The sequence below is a fragment of the Lactuca saligna genome, chromosome 8, assembly GCF_052625555.1.
Source record: "Lactuca saligna cultivar CGN05327 chromosome 8, ASM5262555v1, whole genome shotgun sequence".
Lineage (NCBI taxonomy): Eukaryota > Viridiplantae > Streptophyta > Magnoliopsida > Asterales > Asteraceae > Lactuca > Lactuca saligna.
The window spans coordinates 32454737-32473048 of NC_136424.1; the positions used below are offsets into that span (position 1 = coordinate 32454737).

General features: G+C 32.1%; 3 protein-coding genes across 4 annotated transcripts; 2 read left to right on the forward strand and 1 right to left on the reverse strand.

Moving 5' to 3' along the window:
* Window positions 1-2360: 2360 nt before the first annotated feature.
* LOC145008040 (filament-like plant protein 4) lies at window positions 2361-8451 on the reverse strand. 2 transcript variants are annotated; one of them, XM_078966653.1, is made up of 7 exons: window positions 8127-8451; window positions 6831-6938; window positions 6435-6747; window positions 4236-6243; window positions 4099-4156; window positions 2764-3280; window positions 2361-2634 (listed from the first exon to the last, which is right to left on the reverse strand). In XM_078966653.1, exons 2-6 carry the CDS (start codon window positions 6933-6935, stop codon window positions 2822-2824), a joined length of 2943 nt encoding a protein of 980 aa, XP_078822779.1. In that variant the 5' UTR covers window positions 6936-6938; window positions 8127-8451; the 3' UTR covers window positions 2361-2634; window positions 2764-2821. The 2 variants fall into 2 exon arrangements, with proteins under 2 accessions (XP_078822779.1, XP_078822778.1); XM_078966652.1 differs by having other exon boundaries at window positions 6831-6941.
* A 3963-nt stretch (window positions 8452-12414) lies between these two features.
* Window positions 12415-13023, forward strand: LOC145009532 (uncharacterized). Its single transcript, XM_078968213.1, has one exon. It carries the CDS (start codon window positions 12415-12417, stop codon window positions 13021-13023), a length of 609 nt encoding a protein of 202 aa, XP_078824339.1.
* A 123-nt stretch (window positions 13024-13146) lies between these two features.
* Window positions 13147-13752, forward strand: LOC145009533 (uncharacterized). The gene has a single exon (XM_078968214.1). It carries the CDS (start codon window positions 13147-13149, stop codon window positions 13750-13752), a length of 606 nt encoding a protein of 201 aa, XP_078824340.1.
* Window positions 13753-18312: the final 4560 nt, after the last annotated feature.

The window sequence follows — 18312 nt, forward strand, 5'->3', positions numbered from 1 at the left end:
TGTCTCTTGGTGTTCTATGGACTAGAAAAATGCATATTTGTTTTAGAAACAACCACATATAATTTGTAGGTGGCATGTAGTTTGATGATAAAATATTTTCTGTAAATAGTTGAGAAAAAACCATATTCATAAATCAGAAATGCCACTTGGTTGGCTATAACTTATAAGGAAGGGAATGAGAGAATTTTGATATTATATGGGCCTTGAATTGAAGACTCGATCACCAGACCCGTTTCCTCCTCAGCCGGCGTTAATTTGGACCAGACCCATGTTTCTGGACAAGAAGGGGACGCGAAGCCTTTTAGAAAGTCGAATGGATAATCCTTCAATATTTAAATGTCAAGTGGGTTATCAGGAATTGATTTTATAGATTAGTTCGGATTAAATGATTAATGGTTTTGGATCTTGTAATAACTATTATTTGAATTATTTTTTAATTATCAAATGTTATTATATATATATATATATATATATATATATATATATATATATATATATATATATATATATATATTGCACCAATTTATTACTTAGATGGTTTTTATTTTTTGTTAATTGTCGTATTTGTTAAACTAAAAAATAGTTTATAAGTTAGTTTTATAAAGAAGATGAAATGTGTTTCATTGTGCGATAGTTGCATATGTGATGTATCTTATGTGGATTAATCAACTTATTAAGTAGAAGACTTCTACTTTGATTAGCATTTATTTTTAAATGGAAAAACCATTCTAATTGTTCGGTAGTTAGTTTTTGGGATCTTTTAGCTTTTAGTTTTTAATAAAGAAAATTGAATTAAAGAAAAAAACCTCATTGATAATACTAGCTTAAAGTTTTAATTTTCAACAAAAAAAAAAAAAAAAAAAAAAAAAAAAAAAAAAAAAATCAAATCCAAAAGTTCAAATAGCTTTATTTTATATTTTGTATATTAACTGAATTATCTCTTACAAAATAAATCCATATTTTATCATTAAACGTCTATTATTTTTTTGCTTTCTACCATGAATAAATTAAAAATGTTCTTTCATAAGTTTAGCCACTAAGGAAAAACACTATTAAAAGTGAAACATTCTTCACATGGGTGGTACTGTTGACTATAGTCACATGTGTATAATATAATTCGGTTATTTGGTGGGATATTAAAAGGTTAATATATTTTTTAATTTATATATATTTGGTAAGTGAGGTTTTTTCTTTCGGTTCACATTTAACCTTTCAACTTGTTAAACCGTACACATTCAATCTTTATGATTGGTTACTCCAGATTAATCGGTATATTTCTCATTTTGTACACATTTAATCTTTAATATTTTTGTACATATTTAGTATTTGATATTTTTATACACATTTAGTTCTTAATATTTTTTTATTTCAAAATAAGTCATTTTTGTTTTTGTACTCATTCAGTACTTATGAATGATTTATTTAGGTTTTTCTACCGACATTTTACGCGAGACAATCGTTGATGATGTGTTTGAGACTGCTAATGCTTATGTCCATCGCGATCACGACTGTTTGGTTACGTAGGTCTTGTAGTTTGGCTTAGGTCTTCTGTTCTGAACGTCGTAACTTCTCCATCCGATATCAGATCTAACGATCTTTATATGCACATGCTCGGTTTTTAAGTCTACTACAACTTTCGTTAAGACTACTCCCACTAAAATATAATATATTTTTACTTATTATTTTATTAAAAAAAACATCCATACATGCATTCATAAAAAACGTATAAATATAAGATCATAAATAAAAATATATTCTTAACGGAAGTGATCTAAACGAAAGTTGTAGTAGACTAAAATACGAATGTATGATTAAAAAAATCATTAAAATCCAAGATCATATGCAGTTATGACTTTCAGAATACATGACCTAAGCAACCAAGTAATCGAGATCGTCATGAACATAAGCATCAAAAACCCAAACATCTCATTAATGACCGTCCCATGTAAGATGTCGTAAGAAAAACCTAAAGAAATCATTCATAAAAACCAAATGGGTACAAAAAACTAAAATGATTTATTTTGCAACAAAAAAAATATTAAAGCTGAAATGACCGAACGTGTACAGTTTAACAAGTTAAAAGGGATAAATATGAATGAAAAAAAAACTTAATGACCAAATGTATATAGATCGAATAATATATTATCTTTTTAAATCAGTATCCTGGTTAATTTTTTTCTTATCAAACTACCATGACTTTGAATAAAATCTTATAATTGATTTAACTTTTGTAATGTAACATAATTATAAAATATTTCAAATTTTGATAAATATAGGTAAGTGCCCTATGATTTCATCAAAAACTCCTTATTTACAACACGTAGGAGCTACCAAAAAAAATATAGAGATATGAAAATATGTTTTGAGATATTAATCCATAAATTTAATAAATAATAAGATAGTACAACACATTAAAGTTGCAAACAAGCAAATACAATCATCTGAACCTTATAAGCCTACGTTTTTCCCTTTACAAACTTGTACAATTACCACAATCCAAAACCAACAAACCAAACCAATTTAAAACCATGCAAATCCAACCACTCTGTTTCGTTTTAACTTAAAACAACAACAGTTGTTTCTTCAAAAGTTAAAAACATATTTCATCAAAAACTTATGTCATCATCATCTCCACTGAAAACAAACCAACAAAAAATAACAATATAACAATCCATACACTACTTTCATCAAAAGAGAAATGGAAGACCCACATACAAAAAAAAAAAAAAAAAAAAAAAAAAAAAAAAAAAAAAAGAAATTTACCTCGCAACAATCCCAAAATCTCCATAGTAGTAGTAGTAGTAGTATCTACACAAGTTTTTCACTTTGCTTTTGTGGAAAAGAACCTGCTGAATCCACGTCCATTGTTGTTCTTTTCAGGTGTGGGATTTGATGATGATGAAGAAGATGATCCGGATTTAGTTGGGCGATGTTTTGAGGTTCTTGAATTTATTGGTGATTTTAAAAGATTGTTTCCTTCAGAATCCCAAGGGTCTAAATGAGCTGGAGATGGAGACTCATTTCCAATATGATGAACTAAATTATTATTATTATTATTATTATTGTTCATTCCATTGCTAGTTGTTGTTACTTCTTCTTCTTCTTCTTCTTCTTCTTCATCTTCTTCTGTGAATGTTTGACTTTTTTGACTTGTCTCTCTTATTGGAGACCCCATGAATTCGGTTGTTGGAGGTCGCATGCCTTTTAATTGTTTTCCTAGGAGGAATATTGTTTCTTGACACTCTGCTAATTTCTCTGCAGCTGCTGCTAATTCTCTCTCCTGAAAATAGTTTTTTTTTAGAGGAAGTTACGGAAATGGTCCTTGTACTTTCTGGTTATTAACGTGTTTGATCCGATATTGAAAGCTTTTTCAGTTTTGGTGTTTATTTTGAGGTTTTGTAATTTTGTATCGATTTTGGTTTAGTCCTTGTTTTGACATTTTATATCGGATTTGGTACTTATTTCAAAGTTTCAGGGAGTAAATCGATAATGTACCTTGAAATAAGGACCAAAAGTGAAAAAAGGGTTTGATTTTGGTCATTTTTCAAGGTTCTGGGGACCAAAATCTTTATGAAACCTTAAAATAAGGACCACATTTGGAAAAGATTCTCTTTTGAAAAAAAAGGTCCCTGTACTTTGTGGTTTCTATCATGTTTAGTTCAAAGCTGAAACCTTTTTCACTTTTGGTCCTTACTTTAAGGTTTCATATCAATTTTAGTCCCTAATTTCAAGGTTTCATATCAAATTTGATCCTTTATTTCAAGGTTATGAATTGATTTTGCTCCTTCAAAGTTTCCAGGAACCAAAATCGATACAAAACTTTAAAACAAGGACCAGAAATGAAAAAGTTTTCAACTTTAGACTAAACACAGTAAAAATCAGAAAGCACAGGGACCAGTTTGGTAAATTACTCTACTTGACTACACAAACAGTGGTATAGTGAAACTGAAACTTGCAGGTCAGTCCAATTTCAGATTTTGTTACATAACTCATCCTTATTGTTTCGCTTTGTTTCAACTTTAGTCACTGGCTTATTATATTTATAATTTTTAAATGACCATTTTGCCCTTGGACCAAAACAAAGATTACAGATTTTACCTGGTTACTTTTACCATCCGTCTCAGCAACTGGAGGTGGGGTGTTTTCGGTTTCAATCCTAAAACATAAATTAAATGTTAGTATCAAGATTTAAAAATAAATATATAAATTAGAATTTAGAAAATATATTTATTTACCTTTGCAATTGTTCTAGAAGATCTTTGCACTTTTCCTCAGTCTCCTTATGATTCTTCTTCTCTTCTTCTAGCTGATTATCCAACACTGTAATCTTTTCTTCTAGAACATTCACCCGATTTTGCAACTCATTTGCACGAACTTCAAGCGAATTATAAGATTCAGCCATACACTTAAGCTGAGTCTCAAACAACCCGTTTGACTTTTGAGCATTGGTCAACTGAGATTTCACTTCACTCAAACTCAACTCAGTTTCACTCAACTGTAGCTTTGTATTTTCAAGATTCTCATTACATTTTTCAAGATCCATAAAAATCTTCTCTTTTTCCAACTTCAACTCTTCAAACTCCTCAAATGAACATTTCCATGGGGATACGGTTGTTTCAGAGGTAGGTACAGAGTTCTCATTTTCATGGGGTATGTCAGGGTCAGAAGTGGAATCTGAAAACTGAGTTGAATTTGAATAGTCAACTTTATTTTCAGGTAAAGCGATTTTGTCAATGCAATCTGGACTACCTGTTTCAGCATCATTCACAAAAGTAAAACGAAGCTCACCAGCTTTACCAAGAACACCAGAAAGAGAAACAACAAAATCTTGCAATTTTACTTTTTTGTCCTCAATCTCTTTGTAAATGACCGAAAACCCCTCGACCTTCTGCACAAACCCATTCTCTTCAACTCCCACCACAGATTTTGCTTCCTTTTCAACAGTCATTACAAAATTGTAAATCCCAGAAATCGCATCACCCAATTCTTGATCATCGTGTGAAATTACGTTTATACCCTTTGGATTTAATTCTTCGGTCTCTGGTGTTTCTTTACTCACTGAGTCGGTAGCTAGCTTTTCCATCTCCAAGAAATCATCCATGAGCTCCAAATTGTTTGCATTTTCAGATCTTTGAGGACTTTCAGGAATCTTATTATTATTATTATTATTATTATCTTTTTTATTATGAGTCAACTCAGAAATCAAAGCTGTAGCCCAAGAACCTGTGACACTAACTTCATCATCATTACCCTCTTCAGAAAAGGAAGCCACACTAGGGGCGTTACTTGCGTTTTGAATTTGACCAGAATACCCTTTGACTTGACTTTCAAGACTCTGAAGCTTACTAACTGTTTTAGCACAAATGTTTCTAGAAGCTTGTAGCTCAGTGTTACGTTTAGCTAAAGCTTCTTTCAACATCTTTGTTTCCTCTTCCATTCCTAGTATTCTCTCTGTTAACATTTCGTTTTCTTTTTTGTAATTTTGTAAACTGTCAAGGGTAAAATCGGGCAAAGAAGAAAAGCTTTGACTATGTTGACTATGTTGACTGTGTGGACTATGTGGGCTCGGGGGTTTGACCGGAGACCGTTTGACTCGTGACTCACCATAATCTCTCCCTAAACTATCAACTTCAAGTTTCATTTGAGCTAAAGCAGCGGGACCCGGTAATTTCTTTCTCACAAGTCCACGTAGACGTTGACACTCGGCTTCTAATTTAGCTATCTTTCTCACACCTTCTAAATGCTGTTTATTTGCCACGTCAGCAGACCTAACACTCATGTTTTTTTCCTCATTTCGAATCTCCAACTCTTTAGCAACAATATGTAATTCGTATTTCAAAGAATTGATTTCTCTTTCACATGATTCGATATCGGATTTTAACCTTTCGATTTCTGCTTCCTTTTCGGATTTTTCTTCACTCATTTTGATCAACATGTTTGAGCGTTCTTGTAAAGATCTTGAAATTGCAGCATTGTCAGCAGCTGATCGCATCAGTTCTTGATCAAGATTCGAGATTTTTGTATCGAATTCGAGTTTTAATTTGTCCCATTGTTTTGTTTTTGCAAGAACAACATCGTGGATGATTTGTTCGTGTTCTTCTTTCAGGTTTCTTATTTGCCTCATGCATTCCTTTAAAGCTCCATCTAAATGTGAGGCTCGATCTTCAGCAGTAAGTTTTAGTAAAGTTACTGATTCTAAATGGTTTTTTAGGGTTGCTGCTTCTGCTTCTGCTTTTTCCCAACCTATAAAAATTTTGCTTTTTAGAAAAAATAACTATTTTTATTACCCATAATAGTAAGAAAGTTACATTTTTTTAACAGATGATAGCAAGCAAGATAACAAGATTTTCTTTACCCATAATAGTAAGATTTTCTTTGTTGTAGAATGAATAAGTTTTATGCCATAATGTGATAGAATGAAAACATGAACATACCACAAACAGCTTCTTCAGCAACTTTTGCATGTTGTTTGACAAGATTCTCCTTTGTTGTCATTTCTGAATGGGCTTCAGAAAGCTGCTCATTCAATTCCTTGACTTCATCTTCTAAATTTTTAATTTGATCTTCATATACTAGTTGTTGATCTTCGTATCGTTTCACTTGTTCATCGTATGATTTCACTTGATCTTCATATGATTTCATTTGATCTTCATATGATTTGACTTGATCCTCCAATCCAGTTAAATGGGAATATGACTCCACAGAAATCTGGACATAGTTTGGCTTTTTGTAGCTATCTTGTTTCACCTGAAATGTGATGAGGATAATGTAAATAAAGAGATTTTAAAGATTTTATAAAGAATTATTAAAATGTTAGTGAATGTAGAAACCTTGTCACTTTGTGAGGCAGCTGAAGAAGGGACACCAGCAGATTCTGATACAACAACTGCTTTATCAGATGACTTTTTCTTCCATGGCCAACTCCGGCGATCCATGGTCTACTGTTACATGTGTACAAAAGAATAAAGAAAATCAAGTAACAATAATATAAAAGATGAATCCAAGATAAATATGAAGTTAAATGCTTCTTGATTATTCAACCATAAGTTTGCTTGCAGAGTAAGACTTATGTAACATGTTTCTTATAAAGAAATAATCAAATTGTCTTTAATGTAACAAAGAATATTGAAAACAAACCTGGAGGAAGAAAAGAAAAAAAAAAGTAAAAGAGTTTCTGGGTTTCTGGTTTCTGACCCTGCACAAGAACCAGGAAGATGATATTGATTCCTCACTGTACTTTTCTGCTCATGCAGGGCATTCAGAAACCATGGTAACAGTTAAAAGGTAATCGAATTTTCATTTTAAATAATATTAATTTGCGATGAGGGAGGGGTAGGGAAAGAGAATGCAGATTGAGACCCAACACCAACAGCCCTAGAAAACAAATGTTCAGAATTGACATTCAGGAGAAGAAAAGGAAAAAGAAAAAGGCAGGCGAAGATGAAAAGTGACAATCTAAAGTTGAAGAAGGATAGACTAAAATGAAAGGAATCCCAATCAACAAGAATAGCATGCATCACCAAATCTGGAGAATTATCTCGGTGAATAAAAATATAAAAGAAAAACCAAAAAAAAACAAACACCGACATCATTTAGGAAAAAATCAAAGCTAACCACACTAAATTACTAATTAATTAAAATACTCCATGATGAAGAGTACACCGGTTGGTTACAGATTCCTCCAGTTCATATACGTAATCTGTCAATTCATAGGCTAATTGAAAAAGAAAAAATGAAAAAAGCCAATAAGGAATCAATTTTCAGTGAGAATTTTTTAGTAACAAAGATGACCTAACAATGTAATGTAAAATGGTTTCAGATTGTTACTCTTATCAGAAATAGTCAAAATTCATATCTAATTGAAGATCAGTAAAGTTGAAGTAACACCGAATCGCCGATAAACAGTATACTAGATTGAAAGTAGATAAAAAGAAACAAATTCGGAATTAAACTTTTAAAAAAAAAAAAAAAAAAAGTATCAACGCAAATAACCTTATCAATCTAGAACTCGATTAGATCAAGGACGGATAGGAAAACATTTAGTCTCGAGAAAAGCGCAAAGCGAAAACCGATTAATAACTTGAGAACTAAACAGAGATCGCAAACATCGATGATAATAGACTTACCAGTAGCAATGTAGTTCTCGGAGAGAGAAAATGAAAGTGAGAAACGAAAACAATAAACAGATAGAAGTCGATTGATGAAGCTCGATTGAAGAATTTTGTCTTTTCAGTTCCTGTAGCAATTAGAGATCCACACTTTATGCTTGTCTGTAAATTCAGATTCTCGTCAGATGTGTCATATGGCGGTTGTGATGAGTGGACGTGGTGGTGGTGGTGATGGTGGTGGCCGATGTGGTGGTGGTGGTGGGTGGCGGAGAGATAAAATTTTATATATCCGGAGGGGGAAGGCTGCGTTAGGTGTCACTTAAAAACTCAGGGGTTGAGAAGCACTTTAAAATACATCACCATGTATTGCAGTATATAGAAATTTCACTTTCACCCCCTACTTTTACTTTTAGTTGTATCTGGAAATTTCACTTTTGATCCCCTTAATTAGAACCATGGTACATATTTGTACCTTAAAAATTAATAAGTCTACTTAGTTTAAAAATTATGAAAAATCTAAGATTTATTTAGTTTAAAGTAAGAGATGCTATATGAATATTATGAACTATTTAAAAATACAATTAAAATAATGTTTTAGTGTCTTAATAGTTCTGACGACAACGAAAAACCATTATTGTTGCGTCTTGTACTATCACTCAATATTAATAAATGTTTTTTTTATATTATATATGAAATACATTGCATAAATTTGTGTAACACACAATGCTTCATACATTTATTATATGTGATTTTTATGCTAGAAACTTACATTTTAATGTATAAATTTTAAATGATTAAATAACTAATTTATATAATTGTTGATCATTTAATTTTAAAATATCGAAGGCAGTACAATTTGGAGTTGGTGTATTTGATTACTATTTAACGTGTAGAATTTAAATATAGATACATTTTCTCCCACTTTTTATTTTTATTTTTATAAGATTTGTCAAATTAGCGTTCAAAAAATGTATTTTTATTTATTTTAACTTATTTTTGGTATGCATTTGAAAACGTCACCTTAACCCCTACATTAACTATTGCGTAAGTTTAGAAATGTATACTTGACCTCAATATTTATTTTTGATAGTACTATTAGTATACTATACATCATTTCTATCATCATCTCTTTAAAATCCACCAACTTGATTACTTTTTCTTTCAAAGTATTCATTGAATTATGTCTATACTCAATATTATTCATCCCCTCTTGATAATTATCATTTTATTTTACTTTTCTAGGCTTAGGTCATTAATTAGTGTTCGGATATCTACATTATTAATAGATTATTAATAGACTGATTCTATACTACTAATAAACAAATGAATTAAAATACTATGGTCTTTATTATAAATTAACTTAATTGACATCATATGATATAAAAAACTAACCATAATATATGAGCAAGATGCCTATTACATGCAAGGTTCTACGGATTAAATAATTGGTTATTAAGTTTCTTGATTTAATAATTTATGTCTACGAAATCAACCTTGGTGTTTTACCTTCAACCTCTAGTACCATGACCATAGTCTATTATTTCTCCCTTCAAAGGCCCCCAACTTCAATAAATATCAATGAACCCACATGAATTTTATATATGTGTGATAAGACTATTATATAAATAACATTTAAGTTGATGTTTATGAAAAAAAAAGTATTTTATTTGTAAATATTTCTAAAAAAAGTCAAAATATTGATTATATGAGAGAATAGTGTTCATGTTTTTATAAAGAAATAGTAATAGTGTTTCCCTTGGAATTGAGTAACCTCAACAGTCGTATTTTTTGCTAAAATCAGACATCATACATAGTTTTTAGGGACGAAAAAGAATAGTTTTGGGTGAAAACTTAGAATAGAATCATAATTCCAGATTTTTGTGAAAAACTAGAATAAAATCAAAATCCCAAAATTGTCTTGTTTTGGATGCTAAAGTATACACATATTATATTTATTTTATACACTTTCAACTTCTCTATAAATGTTTTCTATTTATTTTATATTAATAAAATATGTTTAAATAATATTTTTAACGTTTTTCTAATTTTTAAAATTTATTTTTCATGTAACAATCCAAACATGATTTATATCCAAACTCTTCATCTTTTTTAGAATTGGTTAATAAAATAAAGAGTGTGACTAACATAAATGTTACGATAATAACTTTTCATATTAATATGACTAATTTTCAAAAAATTATAAATAAACCAAAATTACAAACTAAATGACAATGGACTCTTTGGGTTTGAGTATCTTGTTTCTTTATCCTTTTTTTATTAGAATTATTTCCATTTTGTTTGCCATAAATAATGCAAATGGATATGCATTATGTTGATTGCGTTCTCAACGTTTTGTAAGGAACACTGGAAAAATATAATATTTTCATGACGATGGAGAATTACAAAAAAAAATTATAATTGTGGAAAGAATGCATCTTTCACATGAAGGGAGCAAAGTGCATATAGCCATATAGGAAACACCAAAATAATCATTTTCTATACCTGAAGGGTAAGTACTGCATCTATTTAATATATAAAGGAGTAGAGTGTAATATTAGAAACAGTTAAAAAGAAGTGGGAATAATCATATGATATCATAATAAGATTTACTTCTTTCCTCTATTTACAAAAAATTGCAAATCACTCCCTCAATAAAACCTAAATTACAACTATTTTTTAACAAAAACTTACATAAATTAAATACGTATGATTGGACTTTGGAACAAACGTCCCCAAAATAATAAAATTAGTATACATAATATAGAAATAAGACGAATTAATATAATACTATACTGAATAAGACATGATATTATAAGTTTAAAAAAGAAATATGCAGTTATATTTTATAACCATACATCCATAACAATATAAAAAATCATGAGTATGGTATCACATTTTATAAATAAAGGGTACATATTAGTGCTGTTGATTTTATTAGTTCAAATTACGTATTACTGAAAGTATTTAGCTGAAAATAAGCTATTAATTATTTGAGTACACAAGATTCTGAAAATCCATTAATTGCGTTTAAATAGTAAATACATATACTGAAAATGGACAAACCCTAATCTTTGTGTACCAGTTTTAACAACAGTCTCAAAACTACACATACATACTAAAAGATATACACATACATACATACTTCTTAGAAAGGAAAACTTGTAAATTACTCAAAGTTGTTTAATTGGTTTCTTTTAGAATAATATTTTAACCCTAACTCTAGATAATATAACCCTTTCATTTTAATTGATATTTTACAACTTTAGCATCAAATTGTTTTTATTTATTTGGTTTTCATTATAATATGTAAGAGTTTACTTTATGTTTCATGTTAATCATCTTAGTTAAGTATAGTTAAGTTGTATAGATTTGTTGTTTATGCCGGTGATCAATGGTTGGTCTTGTATAATAATAATATAAATATCAAATTAGTGGTTATACTACGTTAGTGATTTATATTGACTTAGACATGGTCTATTTGTCAAGATAGTTTTTATATATGGAATCTTTATGGTCAACAATAAATTTTTATAGTTTGTATGAACGTAACATAGTTACGTATAAATTATGTATATATTTTGCCTTCTTTCTTTTTCTTTCTTTGATTTTTTAATTCGAATACATGTAAATTGGTATCAAGGTTATGGTTAAACATGGGAAGGTTAAGATCGACATGTTTAATGGCTACAAACTTGGCTTTTATAAGATACATTTTGATGATCAATCTCTATTAGAAGAGGCTTCATAAACCCTTGTTCGAACAAACCCTAAATTGATGAAACAAGAGGACCGGTGTTTTGGATTAATAGGTCCTTGGTGTGATGGAGTTGTCATTGCCAAATAATATTGTGTACAATACCGTCTACAAGATTACAATGTTTAGATTAGTCATGATGTTTTATGATATGTAAAAAAAACATTAATTGTTAATAAGATATTTTTTTGATTAGTAAAAAAAAATAAGGAAGACATGTTGGTAACAACCTTAGGCTTTGCGGTATGGATTGGGCTTGGCTATGCGTAGTGTATACGTGGCAAGGTCACCTATACGTGAACACCGCCCCAGGTGTGCGTAAGTGGCTTGTGGCGTGGGGCTCGCTACGGACGAAGACAGCAGATGTGATTGGTGCAACATTTTTTATCGTTCTTTTTCCTTTCTTTTGACCGTTACCAAGTTAAAAGAAAAAATCAAACAAAACTGAACACACATAGATAAATACATACACAACATATAAACAAACACATTTCCATTCACATCACAAGCATATTTCTATTCCCTCTTTCAAACACACTTTCAAACATAGATATGAATAATTTTGTGGATTCGATTTCTTCTTCTTCATCAGATGATGATGGTAGCTCTAATGAAGATGACTTGGTGTTGCACACATTGTCTGCGACACGTAATATGGTGCAACAAAGAGGCGAAAGTTCAAATATCGAGAAGAGGCATGGAATTTCAATAGTTCGGGACCATATGGCGGCACACGAGCTTTTGGTACGTGATTACTTTGCACCTAATAGTTTGTATGACCTATTAAAATTTGAAGATTGGTTTCGTATTAATAGAAATTTATTTTTACGTATTGCTAGAGATTTGGAAAACAATTATGAGTTTTTCCAATTGAGATGGGATGCAAGAGGTAAACGTGGTTTTAATACACTACAAAAATACACAACATCCCTTAGACAATTGACATACGACATAGCAGCAGATGCGCCAGATGAGTATCTAAAAATGTCTGAGAGGATTGGGCGAGAATGTGCTTATCTTTTTTGTGAGTGTGTCATAGAGCTTTATGGTGACATATATTTGCAACATCCAACTAGAAATGATATCGAACAGTTGTATGTCGTACATGAAGCTAAACATGGCTTACTAGGAATGTTTGGCGAAATTGATTGTACATATTAGGAGTGAGCAAATTGTCCCAATGTATGGCGAGGTCAATTAACACGAGGTGATCATGGCGTGCCAATTATTATACTAAAGGTCGTTGCTTCACATGACCTACGGATTTGGCATGCATTCTTTGGTATGGTGGGGTTAAACGACGACCCGAATGTGCTTGGAGCCTCTCCGATATTTAATGATATTTTGCAAGGGAAAGCATCAAACATGTCGTTCGTTGTGAATGAACATCAATATAATTATGGATATTACCTTGGTGATGAGATATATCCAGTGAACTCTACGTTTGTCAAGTCATACTCATTTTCGGCCGATGAAAAACGAAAATTGTTCAAGTTAGCACAAGAATCGGCAAGGAAGGATGTGGAACAGGCGTTTGGGGTCCTCAAACAAAAGTGGCACATTATCAAATATATGGCACTGTCATGGGATAGGGTGAAATTGACGAAGGTGTTGACTGTTTGTGTTATTTTACATAACATGATAATTGAAGAAGATGGTGGGGCTATTTGTATGCATAATCCGAAAGATATTCTTAACCCACCTGCAGTAATACAAGTCGGCAATCCTGCATACTTCACACAACTTTTGAAAATACAAAAAATTGAAACACATCACAATTTACGTTATGATTTGACTGAGCATATATGGAAAAGGCAATTCCAGCAACACGGTGACAATGACAACGACGGGGATGACGACGGGGATGACGACAAGGAGGACGACCAGTAATATTTTCTATGTTTTTTTAGTAATTTAGGTTTTAAATTATTATGTTTTTTAAGTAATGTAGATTTTAAATTTCTGGTTTTTAATTTAATGTAAAATGTTTTTGATTAATATCTATGTTTTTGTTTTTGTTTAATAACTATTTTTTAAATTATTCTAATGTAAAAAAAATTAAAAAGAAAAAGAAAAAATGATGTGGAGTGTTGACCATTTCCAAGAGTTGCTGGGTTGGTAGTAGGTTGGTAGTGGAACTGACAAAGCGATGTGGTGGCATCACTTTTTCGGTAGGTTGGGTGTGACCATACCCCTTAGCCTTATAGTCAAATTCAATTTAACACTATCTAAAGTGGTATATATTGAAAATAAATTTGATGATAAAGTTTAGGCTTTGTTGTTACCATCTTCATTGTTAGAGAATTTGTTTAATATTGTTATAGAAATTAGCAGTTCATTTGGAACTACTAGCTTACATTCGAAGAAATTCACAATCTAATCCTAGGAGAGGTTATTCATAGAAACAATGCATTTGAAGACTAAAGGTGGGGCAAATGTATAGGACCGTTGAAATCAAGAAATATGGTTTAATCTAAGAACATAATGATAGTGAATAGGGTTAAAAATATGGATTTGGTAAAATAAAATTTGGATATTTCATAGATCGTATATTGTCACTTTGTCACTTTTGGTATTGATATTTCTTGGCTATCTATGGTTTGTTGAGAAATGCAATGTGGGATAATCTATGAGTAACACTTCAAGTTTTAGGCATAAATTTTAAGTATTTTACTAAAGAGCATATGGAATGTTATATTTCATAAGAGTGGACCAAGCTAGCGAAAAATGAGTATGTATACTCATATATTTGAAATTTTGACAAGTTCAGTAAAATTTCTAAAATATAGTTGACTTTTTTTGGTAAAAAATAACTACTAGACATCTCAAGCTTCATGTCAAAGTTGGCTAAAGAGATGGTGTGGGTTGTCATGAAACTTAGTTGTTAAACAACTTTGCCTACCATGTTGCTTAAGTTGTCCTCGGGAAGACCTAAATTTGTCTAGTTCTTTTACATTTCTTCATTATGATCATGTTTATGTATTTTATTCTAGCTCTAACACTCTAAGAAGTTTTGGGTTGTTGTCCTTCGACCCCACCCTCTGATCATTCAGTAGGACCACCACCAAAGGTTCTTCCCTTTAAACCCCATAAGGGTCTTTGATCATTGACCATGTAATGATACATGACCTCCTTAACCCCCTCCTTTCATCATTTTTTGGGATCAAACTCCATTTATATATAAGTGTGCACTCAACACCTCCTAACTTGTATTATATCATAATTTAAATCTTCATTCAGTTCTCGTATTAATTCCAATTACACTAAATGGCCGATGAAACTAAAATCATCAACATATTATGGTAGGAAAATGTGAGGGTATTAGTCAATTTTAGTGACACGTTGGTATGTTATGTAGAGAGTATATTCAAATTTTAGATTATAGATTTTGGTACATCATTCGATGACTAACATATGTTTGAGAAATGATGTTAAATTTCAAGTATTGTAATGACCCGAATTTTCTACATCTAATTAACCAGGGATTATTAGAGTTTTTCTTACAAAGTGTGGAATTCTATAAATATTAAAACACTTTACATCCAAGGGTTAATCACGAGTTTACAATAAAATCTATTACCTAATAGAACAACAAGGAAATACAATTAAAATAACAATCTAGTCTAAGTCTGTAACATTCGAGATTTGGTATGTTTCCCTTTTAGCCCCTCAATGCAAATTTTCTATCTTTTTAGTCCCTATCTAGTACGTGGGGCGTACTATATGAGTACGCTTAGCGTACTGGGCCGTTTATGGATCGTGCATGTACCAACGTATGTTGGGCGTACGTGGGAGTACGCACGACATACACAAGGCTGGGGAAAACCCTAATTTTTAGGGTTTGTGCCCTATTTAAGCAACTTATATCACCTTTGGACCTTCTATTGATTACCCTCCATCACTTTATACCCTAATATCGAAACCCTAAGTGTCATTTGTGAGTTTTGAGCTTGAAAGTGATTTTTGGTGGTGTTTTGGTGAAGTAGAAGAGGTAAAACACTTGGAGGTTGCTTGGGAGTGGCTTGAGCTTGTAGATCCAGGATCATCTTCATCTTAGCAAGCCATTTGAGGTAAAAAGCTCTCATCTTGATGGTTCTTTGTGCTAGATTTAACTCAGGGTGCTATTATTACATTTCATGGTCTCTTCAGAAGCCATGGAGGTTAAATCTTAGCACCTTATCCATAAAAATGCAACCTTTATGAGTCATTTTGGTCCATACATGAGTTAGGTTCTTTTTTATGGTTCCTTTTGAGTTTTGGGTCTTATTAAGTCGTGCATAGGTGTAAATTTGCCAACTTTACGTGTTAAGTAACATTCTAGAATCAGATTTGAGAGTTTAGCATCTTGGCTTAACTGAATAAGTGCTTAATGAGTTGAGTTAGTTGTCCGCGGCGTACACAAGGCGTACTCAGCTCGTACGTTAAACGTATTGTCCCCAGAAGGAGTATGCCAAGCATAAGTCAAAGTACGCCCATGCACTCAACGTACTCTGTTGTTTGACTTTTGGGTTGACTTCCTCGGGTTTGGGCTATATTTTAGGCTTTTAGGGTTTAGGCCTTGTTGGGTCATGGATAGACTATAGGCTTTCTTGGAATTAGGTCCATGATGGTTTTAGGGCCTAATTAGAAAGTTGAGCCATATTGGGCCTTGGGATGCCATTTAGGACTTTGGGCCTTTATAGCAAATAGGTTGGGCCTTGGTTTTGGGACAAGTAAGAAAATGGTAAAATGGTCTTTACCCTTGATATGGAACAAGTAACTTTGATTCTAGACTATGGTCGAGATCCAAATATTAATTGGATAATATTTGATGATGTTAGAGTGGGGATTTTCCGAATCAGCAAACCAAGATTTATTGAGAGATTCAGGGCTTGAGATGAGTTTCCTCAATGGGTTTAGCAGGTCGAAGGCATCAATGCTAGCCCATGGTTTATTATGTTTAGGATGCTAGTTGTATGTGCTCTTGCATGTGTTATGTGTTTATCTGTATACCAGGCGGGACTTGATGATTATTTTGTATGCTATTTATCTTTGTCATTTTTGCATGTGTTTATATGTTTGTATGTATATCAGGCGGGGCCTGATGACTGATAGATCTGTTTCGAGCAGGGCTCGATGCCGGGTGGGGCCCATTATATGTTTGATATGTACGGTATGTGGTATTTTGGGGAACTCACTAAGCTTTGTGCTTATAGTTTTCAATTTATGTTTCAAGTACTTATGGATCGAAGGGGAAGAGCTCAGGATGATTACAATGCACACACCATATTGTTCTGCATTTTATATTACTCTGATGTACTTGGATATTTATTGATACACTTTGATTCACCATGATTTTTAAGATGTTGTTTTGGATAATGGTTTTAGTAATTTTAAAAATTAAAACTTTTAGTCTTAATTTTTGGGACGTTACAAATAGTATCAGAGTCTTAGTTTGAGGGATTCAGGTATACTCTCGAGTGTGTCTGAACTCAAACTGAGGGTTTGGTAGAATTTCTCAAAAAGAAATATTTATAAAAAGGGTTTTCTATTAAAAGAAAAGGGGTGTGGTTCATGCAATTGACCGAGCTCAAGTAAGTTTTTCCAAAATATACATACATGTTTTATGACATGCTTTTAATTGTGAATCTGTGAATCACATGCTAGTTAGGGCTAAGGATCTGCTCAGGATGTGCATGATAGAATGCCAGGAGAGATGCCTTTATATGGCTACTATAAGAGCTTGTAAACTAGCATGCTAGTACTAATCAGTCAGTGATAGGATGCTCTATTTAGGTTATGCTTATTCTGATTACTCAATGCTCAAATTTTTCTTGCTTTGTGCTTTTAGGAGTTCCCATTAGCTCCAGCTAACTAGTAAGAGAATATACTAAGTTACATATTTTTTAGACTAAATAATTTTAGAAGGTTAGGTTTTAACTCTATTGTGCAACTCTTGTCTGAGTCCAACCATTATAGTGTGAGACCTTTCATTCGAAGAATTATCTAGTGTTAGCGATATGTAATTATACTCGTGAGCTAGTTATAGGATGTTAGGGGGAGTTCCTTCTATAGCTATGGCGAGGAGTAGTATGGTGGTTGCCCTAGGAAAACCTAGGAAGAGATTTAGTGTTGGGAGCCTTGTCATTTTGAGGATTGTATGTATATATAAGGACTGACTTGGAGGATTCAAAGTGATCCTTGAGGAAAGTACAGATAGATGTGGAAGGTAGTATGGGCTAATAATACTGGAAGCATAGGATCCATACTCGAGCCAAGGAGAGCTGCTATGAAAACAGGAAGCATTTAGAGTATGAGACTCCCCGATATATATATATGTGTGTGTGTGTGTGTGTGTGTGTGTTTTGGTGGTTTGTATGGTCAATTTTTAGTATGGCGACCTTTCGAGGCATACTGGTTAGTAGTTCTTGTGCTGGTGAGGGTTTAGGCTTGGGTTCTGGAGCTGGGCAG